This window comes from Lepus europaeus, chromosome 1 (genome assembly GCF_033115175.1).
Source record: "Lepus europaeus isolate LE1 chromosome 1, mLepTim1.pri, whole genome shotgun sequence".
In the NCBI taxonomy this organism is placed as follows: Eukaryota; Metazoa; Chordata; class Mammalia; order Lagomorpha; family Leporidae; genus Lepus; species Lepus europaeus.
This window is the reverse complement of record NC_084827.1, coordinates 70,458,711-70,479,136: the sequence shown is the minus strand read 5'-3', so window position 1 is coordinate 70,479,136 and position 20,426 is coordinate 70,458,711. Positions and strand designations below refer to the sequence as shown.

The 20,426-nt window shown below is 37.1% G+C and overlaps 1 protein-coding gene across 2 annotated transcripts in view; it reads left to right on the top strand.

Annotated features, from left to right (window-relative positions):
* DPP10 (dipeptidyl peptidase like 10) overlaps window positions 1-20,426 on the top strand; it is a 791,529-nt gene that overhangs the window by 341,340 nt on the left and 429,763 nt on the right. For both annotated transcript variants that reach the window (XM_062199274.1, XM_062199266.1), the window contains exon 4: window positions 15,340-15,434. In XM_062199274.1, the coding sequence (XP_062055258.1) occupies window positions 15,340-15,434 (95 nt within the window). The remainder of the gene's footprint in view (window positions 1-15,339; window positions 15,435-20,426) is intronic.

Here is a 20,426-nt window from a genome sequence, read left to right as displayed (position 1 = left end):
CAGTAATTGGGTTTCTGCCACACATATGGGAAATCTGCTGGCCAGGCCCTGACTATTGTAGGAACTCTCTAATCATTTGTCTGTTCTTTATCTCTCTGACTCTCAAGTAAAATTTAAAAAATAATTGTAAAAATTGTACTTCCTGTTCTAACACTGATGGATTTTAAAATTATGTTTAGAATTTATCCTTATTGGCAGGACTCATTTGTAAATTCAGTCTATTTTTTGTCAAATCTGAAAACTCCTAACAACTCAACAGAAGACTCAACACTTTAATGGAGATTCATGATCCTTCCAGGTCATATAGTTGCATATTATCAGAAGTCGCAGTCTGATTTGCTTCCAACACATGTTCCCCCTCTCAGTAGAATGAATTCCTCCCTACATTACCTGGCAGAAGCACACAATCCTCCTGGCAATATTACCCTATGAACACCAACAAATTTGAGATTTTAGGCAAATAATTTTTCTCCAGAGGAGATATGACTTAGATAGGTGGCTGACCTTAGACAAACTGCAAACTTTGATCAGAAGTTTTGAAATTATTTAAATCTATTTCTTATTATGGTCTTGTTCTTTGGCACCAAGTATATGCACATTTTCAATCAGTTGAGCTGCACTTTGTGCATAATGAAATGCCAGTTTATAATAAATTTGGGAGGCATTGTTTTCGTTACAAATAGCATTTGTAATAAAAGTAAAAACATCTACCATCAATGCACCCACACTGTGAAATAGATGTATTGTCTGTTTCATTAGCTAGCTTTTACCCTTTTTCTGGCATTCAGAGCACATGCCAGCACATATGCCACCCTTAGCAGGAGTGGGCATGCAATTTAGAACTGTGCCTGTCAGGGCTGCATACTGCTAACACAAAGGCCTGTCTGAATGGAACTAACAATGGCAAATCATATCCCAGATCCCTGACAACTTCATTGGTGCCTGCATGAGGTAATGCTTTTCTACATGAAGCCAGATATAGTCATTTGGGAGATTATGCCATTCAGGGTTACAGTTCTGATACTTGAAAAAGAAGTGTCTTTTCTCCCACTTCCTTCCCTGAGATAGAAACACTGACAGTGACTTATCCATGCATTTTTCTGTGATCGGCCTTCTTCTAAAAACATTAACTTGTATAATAGATGTTTACAGACAAATTGCATCCTGGGGTGTGGGTGTGGATGTGGGTAGGGGGAAAACTGTGGTGTACAGGTTTAAGCCACCACCTGCAACACCAATATCTCATATGAGCAAGATTTGGAGTCCTGCCTGCTCTGTGTCCAGCCCAGTTCCCTGCTATTGTGCCTGAAGGAAAAGGCAGCGCACCGGCCACGGTGGCCACTGGAGGGTGAACCAATGGCAAAAGGAAGACCTTTCTCTCTCTCTCTCTCTCTCTCACTGTCCACTCTGCCTGTCCAAAAAAAAAAAAAAAAAATAGTCATAGAGAGAGCTGTAGTTTTCTGATAGCTGTAACCATGCTGTGACTATTTCCTAATATGTAGTTTCTTTTTTTAAATTTATTTGACAGGTAGAGTTATAGACAGTAAGAGAGAGAGACAGAGAGAAAGGTCTTCCTTCTTTTGGATCACTCCCCAAATGGCCGCTATGGCCGGAACTACACCAATCTGAAGCCAGGAGTTTCATATATCCTATATTTCCACAGTTCTTCCCAGAAACTGGTTCTCTTTGACTATTTGAATTTTATTCATTCCTGTTGTCATATTTTTCAAAGCTGTTTCTCTTTAAATCAATGAAATACTCCCAGTTTATTCAAATAAGTCAATTTTCTATTCAATTAAGTCTTACCTTATGGTTTAATTATATACTTGCTGGAGTGCCGTGATCGATTTTCCTCTCTAGAGATTTAATTGAAATATGCTGAAATTGATAAAGGTATGCTATTATGCATTTGAACAATAACAGCATCTGTTGTTTAGATGTAGGAATTAGTTTGTCAGACAATGAAATTCTTCAGTGATACTTTATGTAATGATGTTCAGGGTTATAAAATCTTCATTTCCACTTTTCTGCATTTTAAATATTGCCACATTTTCTTTTCTGTATTTCCAATTATCATGTTTCAATTTATTTTTCCTTCCTGAAAGGACAATTTGAGTTGAGGATGTTAGGTGTTTGAAATAGCCAATGGAGAATTTCAATGTTAGAATATAATGTTGATCTTTGATTTTAATGGAATAAAGGTCTATGTAAACCTTGGTATACATTGTGAATGCAACTAGGAGTTTTGTAAGGGAATGGCTTTTGAACATCCCCATAGTTATTTTTCTTTCATATGTTTGCATCATACAAGTTTTCCTCAATGAAAATACACACACACACACGTATCTGTAAAATAAGAAAAAATTAACGAATGATTATTATCTTTGTTCTCTTGTCTTTTTATTTTGTCTTCTTAGACATGCAAATATTAAGCATGATTGCAACAACATATCTATAGCATTAGAAAACATGCTTAATATTAGCTGGAACCAGATGCATAAACTGTGTTCATCTATATATTCAATTGAAAGGTCAATGGAAATATTGTTTCCTGATAGTGAGGGTGAAATGGCTGGTGGTAGAGAAAATAGTAATTCGGCTCTTTGATCACATGGAAGAAGAATCTCCAAGCTCAAAAGGCAGAGAGAAAAGCAATATTTATTTTAGTCAGAGACCTCCTGACAGAGTGGCTAGGAGGGGTGCGCCAAGAGAGGTAAAAACCAAATGGGGCTGGTGATAGTAGGGTTTTTAAGCACAATTTAGGGGAGGAAAGAAAAAAAAAAAGAAAACTTGACAATCAGGAACAAGGTAGGGACAAAACCCACAAAAGGCCTGATTTTTAATCTTATTTATACGTTCTGGGTTGCTCGTGATAAAATGCCATCCTAGGGTTGAGATAGGTAACTTGTTTTCATGGTAAACTGAGCTCATAAGGCTGAAATCCCATTCCCTTGCTGGTCTCATGATAAGATTGGGAGCTCCAAAGAGTGGGACAGGCACTTTTAACTTCCTTTTTTATTTTTTTAATTTTTTTTTTTTGACAGGTAGAGTGGACAGTGAGAGAGAGAGAGAGAGAGAGAGAGAGAGAAAGGTCTTCCTTCTGTTGGTTCACCCCCCAATGGCCTCTACAGCCAGCGCGCTGTGGCCAGCGCACCACGCCGATCTGAAGCCATGGGCCAGGTGCTTCTCCTAGTCTCCCATGGGGTGCAGGGCCCAAGCACTTGGGCCATACTCCACTGCACTCCCGGGCCACAGCAGAGAGCTGTACTGGAAGAGGAGCAAAAGGGACAAAATCCAGTGCCCCGACCGGGACTAGAACCCAGTGTGCCGGCGCTGCAGGCAGAGGATTAGCCTATTGAGCCACAGCGCTGGCCACTTTTTAACTTTCTAAAGATAGCTTTTGGGAGAAGCAAGCATTTTACATCCTCAGTTTCCACCTGGACCAACCTGATTGCCTATTAGCCTGTCTGAATTCTCACAATAGGAGGAAATACCCTTAACAAAGATGCTGGACAGTAAACATGTTTGTCAGTGGGACAACTTCTATACTCAATGGAAACCAGCGAAAGGTCATGGGCTGCCCATGAAGGGTCCATGAAGGATATCAAAACAGCTGAGCAGTGGATGACTCACTTTTTCCTGATAGATACTTAAATAGTGTAATGTAGAGCTTTAAATGACACTCCATGTTGCAGGATCAAAGCACAAATGAGATTTGTGCAGTTCACTTGAGTTTCCAATTTATAAGATTGATGAAGGTTTATTTGATTTATGATTAAGTTAATGAAAAATTACCATGCAATTTGAAGCCATTTTATTAGTGGTATAAAAATTAAAATTAAAGCCTCAGTTAAAAAAAAAGAGTGGGAGGGATGTTTGGAACTGAGGAAAGATAACTTTCAAATGAGTAACTATAATGTCGGAGATTTTACTCTGCTTACAAATATAAGTTGGTCTGCTGAAGTGATTTGTATAAATGTAAACATGAGAATTCCGGGTGAGAGACAGGAAAGTTTATTAACCATAATGTTGCAGATTTTTCTTTCTGTTGAATTTTTAGAAATGCTATAGCTCTTTTGTGTTACAGCTCTTACTCTCGACTGGGTTCTTTGTCTCAAGACCACAGGGAAAGAGAAAGCAAAAGTGAAAGAGCTCGGGGCCATGCCTGCAGGGGTCCCAGAAAGGCAGGCAGAAGAAGGCCTCTGTAAGGTTTTTTTTTTTTTTTTTAAAGTTTTTAATGGGCTTTCCCGGATTGGTTACTATATAGGCTAATAAGGTGAAAACCTCTAGTACTGGATATGTACCACTCAGGGAGCAGCTGCCAGAATTACCTTGTTTTGCATAGATTTGCTAAAGAGGTGAAACTTAGGCCCTTCTCACAAACTGCTCAGAGATCCAGCCACTCAGAGGTCAGAACTGGAGGAACTCCTTTTCCAAAAGGAAGTTGTTAGTGTTCAGACAGGTCCTTGTTGGCCCAGTCCTTTGGCTGATGGGACCTTCTCTGGTGATTCCAGTGATTGTTATTATTCTTCCTCAAAGTCCCTTGTCCCTCTCTACCTGCCTGGATTAAGAATTTGCCAGTGTACTATCTCTATCAATAGCAACAGACAAATTACCCTGGGCAAATGTGAAGAGAGACACATCTTACCTATACAAGCAGTGGTGTGGCTTACTGGATAGAACTCCCAGATAGAAAATTCTCTCTCATGTGGGATTGCTGGTAACCTGCCCATTCTCCTAAAACACAGTTGGAAACTGAAATAAACTTCTTTTACTCTTCTCAGCATAGGCAAGAAACTGTTGAGATGATAGTGGATGACAGAAAAAACCAAAAAGAAATAGGAGAGGAGTAGTTAGATATTTTCTCAGTCTTTTATTTTTTCTTCATATTATAAAGTTCTCATGCTTTAAATAAACTGTTGGCTGCATATGTCACTTCTGTGTAGACTTCAAGCCTTTGTATTTGTTTTATATGAGATGCTTGGTGGAGATAAGACATAATTCTGCCTACACCTTTCTTTGCCAACTTATTTCTATAGACTTGTTGTTGAGTATATTGGTTTGAAGTAAAGAAAGCTTTAGGTAAATGTTTTGAGTGAAAAAAAACTTCAGAACCAATTAAAACTGGTGCCTAGGGTACTGTTATGTAAACACCTTTTCTGAGGGGAAAGAGGTGTTTGAAATTCTAGGGAGAGGTTTTACTCTCCTCTTATGTGATCCTTTTTTGCAAATAATCTGAAGAATGCAATGATCTTGTGAAAATTGTTGCTATTCACATTTTAGATACAAATCAGAAAGACCTCATTTAGTTGAGTGGCTATCAACTGCTCTATTATCTCTCCCGGAAAGGACTCTTTATCACTGGAAGTGCCATTCACAGGACCGACACTTCCATATGAATTAATGATGATTGCTTATAATTAAGACTGCTTTAAATGAAGATAACCTTTATTCTGTTACCCTTTAGGAAAACACATGTATTTTTATGTACTAAACTTTATTTTATTTACTAGGAATTTTATTCATTTTATGGAAAATATATTCCTTGTGCCAGGTTTAGTGGAAAAATCCTTTACAGGGTATGGATATCTTAGAAATTTTTAAGAGCAGCCTTTTAGTGACATTATAGTGGTCACTGACTACATTAACATTTACAAATATAGGAAGGAAGAGTGTGTTCTTGGGATGAGGCAAACAGTTCTAGGAGTAGAGGCCAATAGATTTTTTTCTCTAAAAGACCATGAGGAAATATTTTAGGTTTTGTGGGCCACAGGATCTCTGTTGCAACTACCTAACTCTGCTGTTGTAGTATGAAATCAGTTGATACATAAATGAATAAACTTAGCTGTGTTATTTATTTACAAAAGAGGAATAGTTGAGCCAGTCTTGGCCCACAACTACAATTTGTGATCCCTGGTCTGGTACAGATAACTGGATAGGTAAACAGATTAGATAGATGATTGAAAGACAGATTTTTTTTTTATTTGAAAGGTAGAGTGATAGGAGGTAGGGAAAGAGAGAGAGAGAGAACACTTCTATTTGTTTGGTTCCTCCTCAAATGTCTGGAGCAAGCAGAGCTGGGCCAGGCTGAAGGCAATAACCAAGAATTCCATCCAGATATCCCTTTGAAATCGGACATGACCTCCTAAAATCTATACAAAATGTGGCCCTTTAAGGTTCTCCAGAAGCGCCATCTGGGATGCCACATATGCTACCAGAATTTGGGGTGCCATACGATATCATCATATGCTTATTAATAAATCCCCAATATTAATAAGCTTGAGAGAGTTCTTGCCTAATATTTAGGGAAGAATTCTAAATACTGGCACAGATAAACGAGGCAGCATAGTACATTTTAAGCTTTTATTTAGTGAGAAAGATGCGTAGAAGAGTGAGAGCTTTATTTAAGAGAGAGAGGCAAATCTGGGTTCATACTGAGCACCAGGAACCAGCCACCTGGAGGAGCATCTAGGCCAGGAAGCCTAGCGCGTGTGGCCCATAGGCCATGAACCCTAGAGGCACAGGGCTACAGCAAGCCCCCTCCTGGCAAGAGGCCAGGGAAAAGAGAAGGGTGGGACACACTGTGTCCCAGGCTTTTAACTCACTTCCAAAGGGGAGTGGTTAATTAACCTGATTGGCTGGTGGGCACCCAGGTGTGTCCAGGTAGGGGGATGAGGTCACTCAGAGGCTTGGCGAAGGCATGGTCTTCCAACTCACAAGCCTAATTAATTTTAACCTGTATGCCTGCCTACTTCACCTTGTGGGTTGCAGAAAGCCACCCGAGTAATAGCCCATCAACTTCTGCCTTCCAGACATTGTAGCAGAAAGTGGGATCAGAATTGTGAATTTAATGCTAGAACATTATGAAATAGATTATACAAATTTATTTTATAAAGTAATATGAAAAAGCATCATGCTGCCATTTATTGAACCCTCAAGGGAGACTTTATTCAGAACTGTTATATTTATAATAGGGGAGAGACTGAATTCCACTCCAAAGACAGCAAAGGCATAGTCAATGAGCAGAGTGGGCATCAGAGGACGGAATGTTACTATGAAGGGTTAACAAGGGTTGGGGAAATCTTAGTGGACTGACTTAACAGTGTTCTTGCTAAAGGAAAGCCAAAGGCTTGGATTTCAAAAATGAAGAATTTAAAATTTGATCAAATATCAAGGGGCGGGAACTTTTACTAAATCAGCCTAGCAGGATTCTTCCTCAAAACAGGCCTAGGTGGGGGCTAGTCAATAAGAGGATTCTGATGAACCTGACTAAATTCTGGCCAAGGGTGGTATCTGTGGAGTGTTAATGTATTTCCAAATCAAGTCATAAGCAGAGAGCTGGGTCAGAAGAAGAGCAGTCAGGACATGAACTAGTGACCATATGGGATGCTGGTGCTGCACATGAAGGCTTAGCCTACTACCCCACAGTGCTGGGACCCCCAAATCAAATTATAACAGTAACTATGTATATACATACATCACACATAAATATATAAATGATAAATGTACTCAAAAATAACCTCATAGTTACGGGGAAACAGCAGTGGAGAAATTATTATTACCTCGGTTCTTTGTCTCACATGGAAGAAGTTCCAGGCAGAAAAGCAGAGAGATTTTAAAAAGCAAGATTTATTAGAGTCATAGACCTCCAGCCAGAGTGACATGGAGAGAGGCTTCAAGAGAGGAAAAAACCTGAAAGGGTTGGTGGTAGTGGGGTTTTTAAGTACAATTTTGAGGAAGAAACTGTCAATCAATGAGGTGGGGACAAACCCAACAAAAGACCTGATTTACAATCCTTTATTCTGCTTGGCTTGCTCAGGATAAAATGATAAAACAAAAGAACCAGCACAAGGGTGGGATACTAACTTGTTTTCACAATAAACTGGGAGCTCAGAAGGGTGGAGTCCCCACTCCCAAGATAGGATTGCAGCTCCCAAGGAATGGGCAGGCAGGCACTTTTGACCTTGCCCAGGATAACTTCTCGGGGGAGCATTTCCCACCCTCAATTTCCAGACTGCTTATTAACCCATGACTCCTCACAATAGGAGACAAATAGCTGTTGAGATTTTTCCATGGACCAGCAGTTATATTATATACCATATAAATTGAAATATTTGAATGCTGGCTCCCCAGATACCACCACAATCACCTGCTAAACATGCTGAAGCATTGCTGAGGTTACCCCTACTTTGATAGTGATCACTGTTCTCACAGAAAGGGAGCAGCTTGTGAAAAGGAATGAGCAACTGAGGTCTGTTTCAGTTTTTAGAGGTTTCAGCTTACTGTTTTCTTTTGAAGATTTTTTTTTTTTTTTTGAAAGGCTGAATGACAGAGAAAGAGAGATCTTCCATCCTCTGGTTTACTCTCCCAAATGTCCACAAGCCAGGAGCCTGGAACTCCAGCTGTCTCTCCTATATGGGTGGCAACAGCCTAGGTTCTTAGACCATCATCTGCTGCTTTTTCAGGTGCATTAGCAGGGAGCTGAATCAGAAAAGGAGCAATCAGGACTGGAACTGTCACTCTGATAATGGGATACCTGCGTAGCAGCTGGTGGCTTAACCCACTGCTCCATAACAGGTCTTTCAGTAAATACTATTGATTAGAATTCTACAGAATTTATGTTGTAAGAGTTTAGGGTTGGTGAATTCAGGGAGGTAAGGGCTTTGGATTGGCTCTTGATTAGTAACCAGTCATTTGCCTGAGCTACATGTTCTGAAAAAAGAAATATTTACTCTGGTGAACCTTAGTTGAGCAGTCTATTTTTCAAATAAATGGAGTTTCAGAAAGTTCCTTAAATAACCGATGAAGTTATTTGCAACTTCATCTCTTGCCAAGAATTTCCTGAAATATTAAAGTCATATTAATGCCGGCAGTTGAATAGTAAACTCATGTTGACGTACCCAGTGAAGAGTGTGGGTGTAGATCATTTCAGTTCTTAAAGGAACAAGAAGTAGATGTCTTTGAGTTTATAAAGTAATTGAGAATCTAAAACAAGCACAGCAAAATTAAATAAAAATGGACAGTAAAAAAATGTTGAAAGTAATTATATGATTAAATATTAATTGACTGCCATAGGAGTTCAGAAGAGGAAAACAGTGGATGAGTGCTTGAAAAGTCTTGGGAATTTTAACAATGCTTTGAAAAAGATGCAAAGTCTAAGACAGGACCTGGGGTGCTTGTTAGTGGATATCATAAGCAAGTATGTCTTAGAATGAGATACAAGATTTGTGGATAACTGCAAACAACACTGGTGAATAATATATATGGAAATATGTGTTGAATATCGTAATTTATTATTCAGGAGCTGTATTTAAAAACTTATTTAAAAGGCAGAGTGACAGAAAGAGGAAGAGAAGGAGAGAAAAAGACCATTTTTCCACCCAAATGGCTGCAACAGCCAGGGTGGGGCCAGGTTGAAGTCAGAATCCAGAAACTCTGGGTGCCCCACATGAATGGCCAGGGCCCAATACTTGGACCATCATCCACTGCTTTCCCAGGTGCATTACGGGTAATTGAATTAGAAGTGGAGCAGCTTGGACTTGAGCCAGTGCTCCAATAGGAGATACTGGCAGTACTAGTGGCAGCTTAATTTGCTGTGCCACAATGCCGGACTGAGAGTCATAAATCTTTTTGTCGCATGTAAAACAATATGAAATATTGTGTAGAATACATTGAGCTGCATGATGGGACTAAACAGAGGCATAGAAAACAGTTAAAGGATTAATAATTGCTGAGAGCATATAAATAACAATATTGAGGGAGGAAATAGAGAGAAAACAGGTATTGAATTGAACAGGGTATGTATGTATGTATGTGGAATTTGGAGGCAGGATATAGCCAAAAATACAGTGAGGAGTATAATTTTAGCCTCACAAGTAACAGTGTGATTTATTATAGAACTAGAAATATAGAATTGGTATATGGGAATAGTTGGATTTGAGTTGAAAGTTTAAGAATCAATACAGTCAGGTGAAAGGATCACTCAGAGGGAAGCTTCTGGAAAAATAAAACGAAAGCCCAGAGCTGAGCTTTGAAGGATGCTTTTGTTTAGATAGTAATTGGGAGGATAAATCACATAGACATTTTTAAAGAAAGAGTACCAGGCCACTGCAGTGATTCTAAGTCTAGGGAAGAGGATTTCAAAACCCTTTTGTTTGTCCTCAGCATCTCAGGCTGTGAACATGAGGGAGAGGAGACTCACCTTAAGCATGTGGCAGGAGTGTATTGGATTTGGTTACTGCAGGTCAGGGGTGATGTGGGAAGTGTGATGTTTCAGAGTGAGTATTGTAATTGCACTGCAGATGTGAAGAGTAGCATGTATGATGTGTGTTCAAAAGAAGGCCAAAACCCTTTTACATAGGATCTAGTAGCTTTTTTGTGCAAAGGAGAAGGAACGTGCTTGTTTATTATTTTTAATATACAAAAGGACTATATTTCTTAAGAAAAGTATAAGTATCTGGCAAGAGAAAGCAGAAATCAAAGATTTTTAAGAGCTTAGAGCACAGTGATTTGGTTATAGATTTTGTTACAGAACAGATATTTTCTTTGCAAAGGGCAAAGATGATCACCCAAGCATTTGGGGAAAAAGAACAGTGTGCATGGAACGAGATTTTGAGTTAGAGAAAAAGGACGGGGAAGCCATTTCTTATAGACCTCAATTTTCTTAGGTAAATTTTTGGAGGCTAGAGCTCCTGAAAAAATGTTACTGGGTGAAATTAGGCTTCGGCTGCTTGAAACTGAACAATCAGTTCACCAGAGATGAGAGCTGATGCATAGGAAAAGGTTTACTTAAGAATCAGGCCTTCCTGGGGGAGGAGCAGACCTCATTGGTCTAAAATATGCTACTCCCCTCCAGCTCATTAAAAAGGAGAAAGGGGATTTGGAGAGAGGTTAGGGACAATTGCTATACAGATATCTGGGGTCCCAGGTGGTGTCAGTTAGGTGGAGGCTTCTTTGATATGAAACTTGGCGGAAGCTTTTTTGATATCACACCTGGCCCTTTCCAGTGGTGGTCAGAAATTCTTCATTTAGGGTCTGCTGCTTCAGCCATCGCCTTGCAATCAGCTTCTGAAACTCCTAGGCCTGTTGAATAAACATTCTGGTTAGCCACAAGTGAGCTTTTATTAATTAGACTGTGAAAAGAAAAGGAATATATACTTTTTTTTACAGTTGCAAATGTGTGACTGTTCAAAAAATAATCAAAATGTGAAAAGGAGAATGAAGATGTATTCAGTATGGTTACAAAAGTGTGGAAGGTTTTGCATCCTTGTGAGCATGTTTTAGGACAACTGAAAGAAAGGCTGTGTTTCTATTATAAATAGCTAAGTCAGATTCTGGATTTACCGATGATTTATTCAGTTAATTAATAAAATCTTAACTATTTAATAATTTCTCCCTAATTTCATTTGAAAATTTTCTGTGATAACTATTTCATTATTTTGTTCACAACTTCTAACTTTAATTTCTCAGATTATTGTGCAAGTGTGTAGTTTCTATTATAAACATGGATGATATATAACTTTTACTTTAGTATTCCAAAAATAGATTGTTTTAAATGAAAATAGTGTTTGGATTAAAGTGTCTCAGAGAACTCATTTGCCAGGATTTTTCCTCTTTTTCAAAACTTTTTATGGGTAAATAGATGATGAATATATAGATTGATTTAAGTTTGAGCCCTTAAAAGAAAATTTGTCAAAATGAAAGCATACTTACAATATGAATAATAATAACAAGAAAGAAAAAACTAATAAGATGGCTTTACATTGATATATCTGTAAGATGAATTTTGTCACTATTAACTTTGAGAAAACTTCCAGGATAATCTGTTCAACAACACTGAGTTTATTACTTCCTGCTTTCAAGGAGGATAGCATCTTGCAGGAGTATTACAGCGCCCAGAATTGAGGGGACTAGGGAGAGGTAAGGATAGAGACAAGGATCTGGGTTGTAGTGATGAAGATAGTTCTTTTGATGTGATGATTTGGTTAGTGACACAGAGAGGAAAGTACCTTAAAGTGATTTGTTTTTCAATTGAGCAACTTGCCCAGATTTAGGAATTTATGATACAGGTAAATTAATTTTAAACAAGTTACCAAAAATCAATGAAAACATGTTTTGATTTAAAGCCTTGACTTAAGAACAAGAACATCCTGAAACAGTGAATTACACTGACTTGACCACCTTGCTCTTGTTCCTGATAGTTAAGCAGATGCAGAGGTTACCATGCTTAATATCATTAACACTGAGAACTTGCCTATGGTGGAAAATGCCTTATTATTTGCTTTTTGTGAAGATATATAAGGTTGTGTTTACCCAAGTGACCTTAAACTAGGATATACTACAGTATCCTTCCTTTGGTTAACCAAATTATAGGGGAAAAAATCAGACAGAAATCAGAATAATGAATATTTAGGTGTATTGCCGACTGAAAATCCATGCTGGGATCTTCAGAAGGAAATGCTAGACAGTTAGTCCTACTTTTCATTAAAAAAAAAAAAAGCTGATTGAGAGGTAGGCATTTGATATAACAATTAAGAAGCTGCTTGGGATGATTGCATCCCATGTCAAAAATGCCTTGACTACTCAGCTTCAGATACCAGTTTCCTACTAATGTACATCCTATGAGAGAGCAGGTGATGACTCAAGTGCTTGGGTCCCTGCTACCCATGTTGGAGACCTAAATGAGTTGTGAGGTTCTGGCTTCAACCTGGCTCAGCCCTGGCTTTTGCAGGCATTTGGGGAGGGAACCAGTGTGTGTAAAATCATTATCTCTTTGCCTTTCAAATAAAATAAAAAGTATATTATAAAAAAAAAAGAAATAAAAAAAACTGAGTTCAGGATAATTGGCTTTTAACTTCCAATGAGCTGAAAAGAAGGGAACAATAACTTAAAGTACTATATAGACATGCATAATTATTTAAGAATACTTCTAGTGCCCCTACCTGAATCATCCTGTATTAATTCACTTTATTCATTGATCTGATTCATTCATATTTCATTACCTAACATTAAACCAAATATGAGATAGTTATTTTGAATAGAGTTTCTGAGTAAAATGTATCAATACGGGAGTAGGAGTTATCTAAACTAGGAGATTCCATTTGCAATTATAAGTTACACAGCAAAGTAGGATAAGTTTGAGACCCAGAATAACAGATTGTCTGAGGGCATTCAAAATGTTCATGACAAAATGGAATTTAAACATTTCTTTTATTGCAAAAAAATTGATTTTCTTCCAGAGTTTTTTTCACGATATACATTTTTTTAAGAATTTTGTAGACAAATTTTTTTCAGAAAGGACAGAAAACATTAAAATGAATTAGTAAAAGCAGACATTAGGTGCTTTTTTTTTTTTTTTTTGGCAGATAGAGTTAGACAGTGAGAGAGAGAGACAGAGAGAAAGGTCTTCCTTCTGTTGGTTCACCCCTCAAATGGCCTCTACGGCCGGAGCTACACCAATCTGAAGCCAGGAGCCAGATGCTTCCCCCAGTCTCCCATACGGGTGCAGGAGCCCAAGCACTTGGGCCATCCTCCACTGCCTTCCCAGGCCACAGCAGAGAGCTGGACTGGAAGAGGAGTAACCGGGACTAGAATCCGGCATCCATATGGGATGCCAGCACCACAGGCGGAGGATTAACCAAGTGAGCCACAGTGCCGGCCCCATTAGGTGCTTTTAAAATAGCATGCAAGGATATTAAATACTAAACTGCATAATTATAATTCCATTAAAGATGTGTCTTCTAATGCAGCACAAGAAAGTCTAATGATAAAATTTACAGAAGTGTAGACCTGAAGGTACTTAAAAATCTCAAATCTGTGTCGATTGTTCTCAAGTCCAAACATAGACTTTACATAAATCAATATTAATTAAAGGTACATCTTATTTTAAAATCTTATAGGACTCTTTCTGAATTCATCCGTCTGGCCCCAGAGAGTTAACTGAAAACATCCCCTCCTCAGCTCCTTCCTCCCTCCCTGAAACACCATTTGTCTGTCCCTGTCTCCCAGTCACAGTCTAGCATGTCACTAGCCTTACCCCTTGATATGAAGACCAGGAACCATCAGACCACGATGCCATCCTTGCCTCTAATAGAGCAGTGATATTGAACTTTTTGTCTTTTTAATGAAACACTGAAGAAAAATGACATTTTTCTACTGTTAATTGCCTCTCATTGTATAGATTCTGAGTGTTACTGTTACAATATTGAAATGACTAGTGAATGGATCACAGAATCTTGTTATGCCAAAAGTATCAGACATGTCCATGTACATCATTGTGGTTAATCTTCATAAGCTATCACACAGTACTTGTATTCCCATGATGCAGTTAAGACATTCAGGTTCTGAGAGACTGTAATTTATGCAAATTCATTTTCTGTAAATAGTGTCCCCAATGCTCTTTTTCTCAAGAATGGACAGGGAGTTGGGAAGTGTATGCTGTACTATGGAAAAGGTTAGAATTGGCTAAAACTGGAAAGTACATTATCACTTTAAACAGAAAAAAAAAATATTCAAGACCACTTTTATTTGGCTGTGTTTCTTTTTTACCCAATTTTATGCACAGTAATAATATTTTTAACTTCCAAGTATCCTGTTGTGTGATCAATTTTCCTCAGGTTAATAATTTTGATCAAAGATATTTCAATATGACTTATTTTTTACAAACATGGCTAAATTTTACTAAAAATATATAAAATCTATCATCCAGAAGCAATGTGACTATATCAAATGAAAACATTATTCTCCTAACATTGACAAAGTGGATTCCATGCTATGGCTTGCTAGCAGCCTCAAAAATTTTGAGTTGTGATCACGCAAATCAGAGTAGATACCAGAGAAAAAAATTAAACCCCAAAGTGGAAGTGATAGAATAAAACTTGAGTGGTTGTAGAAGGACTAGGTATGCAGGAATTGAGTCAGTATGAGGAGATTTAGGATTGCTGTGTCATAGTACACTGGCAGCCCTTAGTGAAAGTTAAAGATACATCACTCTTCAATACTAGCTGACTTTGGAAAATTGAGGCACTTCTTTTAATCCCTCCTTTCACATTAGAATAGGAAACAGATTGCTCATATTTTAATTAATTTTTACTTGTTAAACCATGAATCTCAGTGGCCCTCCTGCTAATCCTGTGTTTATTACACAACAGACCATGTTTAGGAGGGCTTCTTGATCTTTCAAGAGAATTAATGTGAGCCAAGTACAGAAATCAGCTGGGGATATTGAAGGCTAACAATGATTGCTCTGGTGTGTCTGTTTATTGTACCCATTTTCTCCCCTACAGTTGTTATATTACCTAGCCAATGGATCTGTCATTGTTACTGTCTTTGTTGTTGCAGATACAGATGTGGTGTATAAGAGCGAGAATGGACATGTCATTAAACTGAATATAGAGACAAATGCTACCACATTATTATTGGAAAATACAACTTTTGTAAGTAATGAAAACTTACTTTATGCATTTCAGAACTGTTTAGAATGCTCCCTAGGTGTCCAAATTAATGCTTCAGCTTCAGCACTTGTATGTCATTTCAGTTGGAAAGACAGGATTGAAATGCTAGAACTGGTAGAATGATTGACCAAAAATAATTCTGTGACCATCTTGTCCCCATTGACCCTTTTTAGTAATTGAATATGCATTTCTAGAAATAAGAGCTGCTTAGACTGAATACTTTTTTCAACATTTTTATGCAAGATTAGTCACACAAATGTGAAGACTAAAACATGGTTAGCCTAACCCTTTACTTTTTACATTCTTCATTTATCCTCATTCTGTTCTTTTCTGGATCAGGCAGAAAGATAGCTTTATAAAACTATCCTTCTGTGCTGGCATTTAATGTTTTAGTGTTAGAAGTGACTCTTTTGTTGTCATCAATCACTGTTTGACCAACAATGTTTAAATAACTGAAAATATTTATATAACACTTATAGAAGAAGGTAGCTATATCTTTCTAATAAATCTAATCCCTCTGAGGTTAGAAAATTTAGCTAGAATTACCTATTGAGCAAGTTATAAATGAAATAACTATTGAAAATGTTCAAAATCTAACTACCAAGCACCTTTGAAAAGCAATACATAGTTATTTCTTCATTTTTATGTATCAGAGTTTCAATGTATCATCTACTCTGTGAGCTTATATGATACAGGCAAAATAAACCAAACAGCCTCAGAAGATTTCCTTTACAAAATAAAACAATAAGCAAAATCACTGGCTATTTCTTTTATTTATCTCACTTGTAAAATTAGAAAACACATTGAAACTTTATAATTTTTATATGATGGTCAGTTGGAACAGATGGACTAGGAATATTCTCTTGTTTAGTGGCTTCTGCATTAAAAAATAACCATCACTGAAATGATGGAGATTGAACACACACTTGTATATCTTGCACACACACTTGTATATCTTGCTAGCTAAATGTAACCATTACCTTATATACATTAATAATTAAGTCACTAACTGGAAGAAAAAATGGCATTTCTGTTTTTTAAACTAATCTATTAGTTCACAGATATTTGAGGAATAGCTATTTTGCATGCAACTTCTTATAGCACTTATGGAATATCAAAGAAGCTATGATGAGCATTTTCTGTGGTCATTTAGGTGTCACTTCAGATGCCCACATCTGATATTACAGTGCCTGAGCTCCAAATTTGACTCCTTCTCTAATTCCATCTTCCTAGTAATGTATACCCTGGGAGACAGTAGGTGGTGGCGCTGGAATTTGACCCAAACAGAGGAGACTTAGACTGAATTCTAGACTCTGGCTTTGGCCTGGCCTTGCCCCGGATGTTGCAGGCATTTGGGGAGTAAACCAGTGGATGAAAGTTGTCTCTCACTGTCTCTTTCTGTCTCTCTCTTTCTGTGTGTTTGTGTGTGTGTATATGTGTTTGTGTGTGTGTACTTCTCTGTCTTTTTAATAAAATGAAAATAAATAATAAAAATTTTAAAATATATTTATATGTAAGGCAGATGGCTCACTAGGAAAATGGATTCCCTTTAGTAAGATAACACTAGCCCTCATGGAATATCTGGATAAATAGCACAGAGCAGAATCTAATCTTTCTTCATTGGAGGGGCGTCAGAGATACTGGAGAAGAGGCAAGGGAATTCATGAGAGATACTTTCTTCAGTGGACAAGAATTCCTTATTGGGAAGATGGATGGGAGGCAGAATTCAGGAACTGATAATGATGATGATGAGAGAGTGTTTCAATGATACCCTTATAAAGCCAATATGAGTTTTCTGTCCATGAATTATTTTGGGAAAAATTTAAATGTCTTCTCAGTTTGGTTTCCTTTATCAACATGTAAAGTTTTTTGAGTGAAGATGATAGTCAAATATTCGGAAACTTAGCTCATGAGTATCTTGTTATATGACTGTTCATTACTGATCATTCCTTAAGTTTATGAAGTGTTTTCATTGATTACTGCTTATGTGTCTTTTTATCTAGCATTTGTTCAGTGTTGAATTAGACTCCAGGGAACATCAAAAAGAAACAAAAGCATATAAGTTATTATTCCATTATTCAAATTCTTCAGTTGATTTTACACACCACTACCCACTCATCTCTTTGTAGATTTCTACATGTGCTAATTAATTCTGTTTTATCTTTATGCCTATGTATTTAATCTTCTTAAAATCCTTTGGAGGTCTGTTCCTGTTTTTCTCTTTGTGGCCATGACTCTTAATTACAGAGTCATATTTAGAAAACTCACTAAGTTACTGATCTTTTAAGACTCATAGGCTCCCTGAAGTCATTTATGTCACAGCACAGATAATTAAACAATTTATAAGTCCTAAAAGTGTCAGAATATGATAGGGGTGGGAGGAGTCAGTGGAGTGGAGAATAGCATATATTTGAAATCAGTTAACCCAAAACTGAAAACAAGTATGCACATTATCATGTTTTCAGAGGAATTAGTTTAATAATTTCCTCCACGCTTCAAAATAACATTACTGAATACAATTGTGTTTCTAAAGCTCATATTAGGCTAAAGTCTGAATTTACTTTTTCTCTCAGGTCATCCTGTTGAAAAGAAATCTCTACACAGCTAACATTCGTATTCATACTGCAAGTTTTTCTGTAAAAATTATCAATATTTTAATTAGAATCATAATCAATTGGATCAGATCATTATAACAAGTTTTTGTACTAAGAGGATACCAAGTCAACTGAGAAAATAAACTAATAGAATGTTGGTTTAATAACAATATTAACCAGCTCTAGCATTCTTGATTTTTAAAAATGAAAACTGAGGCAAACCCATTTTCAATAACTGTGAATTCCTTCTGTACTAAAAAAGCTTAAATTTTACTTTTCCCAAATAAATATATCAGAAATGTAGGTATTCTCTGTGTTTTTCTGAGAATAAAATCTCAGATGTGGAGTGCTGTTTAATAACAATATTATGCTAAGATATCACTGCCAATTTATATTAATAGTTAAGATAATTTAACATTTCATTAATATTTTCCCAACTTAATCACATTTTAATAATGGGTAGCAGACATTGAGTAATGATAATACTGGCTATGGCTGTTAAAAATAAGACCAAAAATAATTTTCATGAGATAATTGTATTAAGGTGTTCTTTGGGCTTGAAATTAGGTCAGTTTCTGATGAAGGAGGAAATTAAAGAGCATATAAGTTTTTGAATAGGAATATAGGGGGAAAAAGTGATTAGTCCCCAAACTGCTCTTAATCATTCCAAAGTGTTTGGAGCTGTTATCTGTTAAAGTCAGAACTGTTTCAGAGAAAAGCTCATTCACAATGGCATAATGAGGAAAAATGTTCCATAAGTATTAGCTGTACCGTTTCTGCTGTCAATAATTTGATATCATCATTGGTTTTGGCAGAAAACACCAGCAGCTATAAATTATTTTGTCAAATCACTTTTTGAAATTAGAAAAGAATTGGAAATATGAGTCTGAATTCCACACATTCAAATTGTATAAAGCATGAAAAAAGAGAGATTATATGTACTAGTTTAAGAAAGAGTAACTGAGAGATAAGACTAATCTTAAATCTCTGAAAATGCACAAGCCTTTAAATATATTCTGTGCAAAAAGCCTAAAACTAAGAGGATGGAGGAAGTTCCTATATGGCAGCAGATTGATTCCAAGGAAAAGATTTTCTATGCATTTTCTTTCACCATTTAGAGGCCATTACAAAATAATAGGTTTGACTGGAGCCAGGGAATATTCAATTGACTTATCATTAGAGTACCTATTGGTCTCCCATGGGATTCTGGAGTGTTGTTTTGTTTTGTTTTATTTTGTTTGTTGTTGTTGTTGTTTGTTCTTTTGGTTTTAGTTCCACTGGGTATGTGGGGTGATAAAGCCAACTCTTTGTGCTACAATCAAGAAATTTATATTCTGTTTTGTGTTTGAGGAAATAGAAGTTCCATGAAAAAAATAGAATAATGCAAATGAAGTGTTGTTGGATAAAGACACCCAGAATTCTCATTGGCCATGTGGCAACACATAGGGCTCTAGTTACATTATTTTCTTAAGTTCTGGGCTTACCAGTGTATGTCAAGTGTCCCAATATTAGTTGATATCAGCAGTGCAGTTAATACTGTTGGAGCAACAGGGACTATCTGGCTATGAATGTTGGTGTGTTCTGAACAGTACAGCTCTTTCCTTAGATAATAGCTCTCCTGCCGCCCCCAGGAGACATTCAGCAACTCTGGAGGTATTCCTGGTTGTCTTGATTGGAGTGAGGTGTTTGATCTGGAGATCCAATGAGTAGAGGGGAAGAACAAGCATCCTACAGTGCCAAGACAGTACCTCACACTCGCAGCAAAGTCTTATCCACCAGAAGTGTCAGTGGTGTAAAAAAATGAAAAACAAAAACAAAAAAACTGTGTTCTAAACAGAGAAACCATATGATGATTGGACGATTTCATTTATTTATTTTTTTTATTTTTGAGGTGAGATCAAAGTAATAATTCTTGAGTAGGTAACTGTAAGGATATCTTTTCTATATTTATTTATTTAAAAGGTGGAATTACAAATAGAGAGGGGCATAGAGAGAGAAAAGTCTTTCATCTGCTGGTATACTCCTGAAGTTGCCGCAATGGCCACAGCTCAGGTTTCCGCGTGGGTGCGGAGGCCCAAGCACTTGGGCCACCTTTCACTGTTTGTCAGGCATTTTAGCATAGAGTTGGATGGGAGACCGAGCAGCCAGGGCTTGAACTGGCTCCCATTTGGGATATTGGCACATCAGATGGCAGCTTAACTGGCTAACCACAACCCTAGGCCCTCTAAGGAGATCTTAAGTTGTGGCTTGCAGCTTCTTTAGGTAGAGATATATTTCTTATTTATAAGAAATTTTTTTAAAATATTTTTTTTAATTTTTTTAATATTTATTTATAAGGACAGCTCTGCATGCAGGAGTAGGATCACGTTGCTTCTATTTC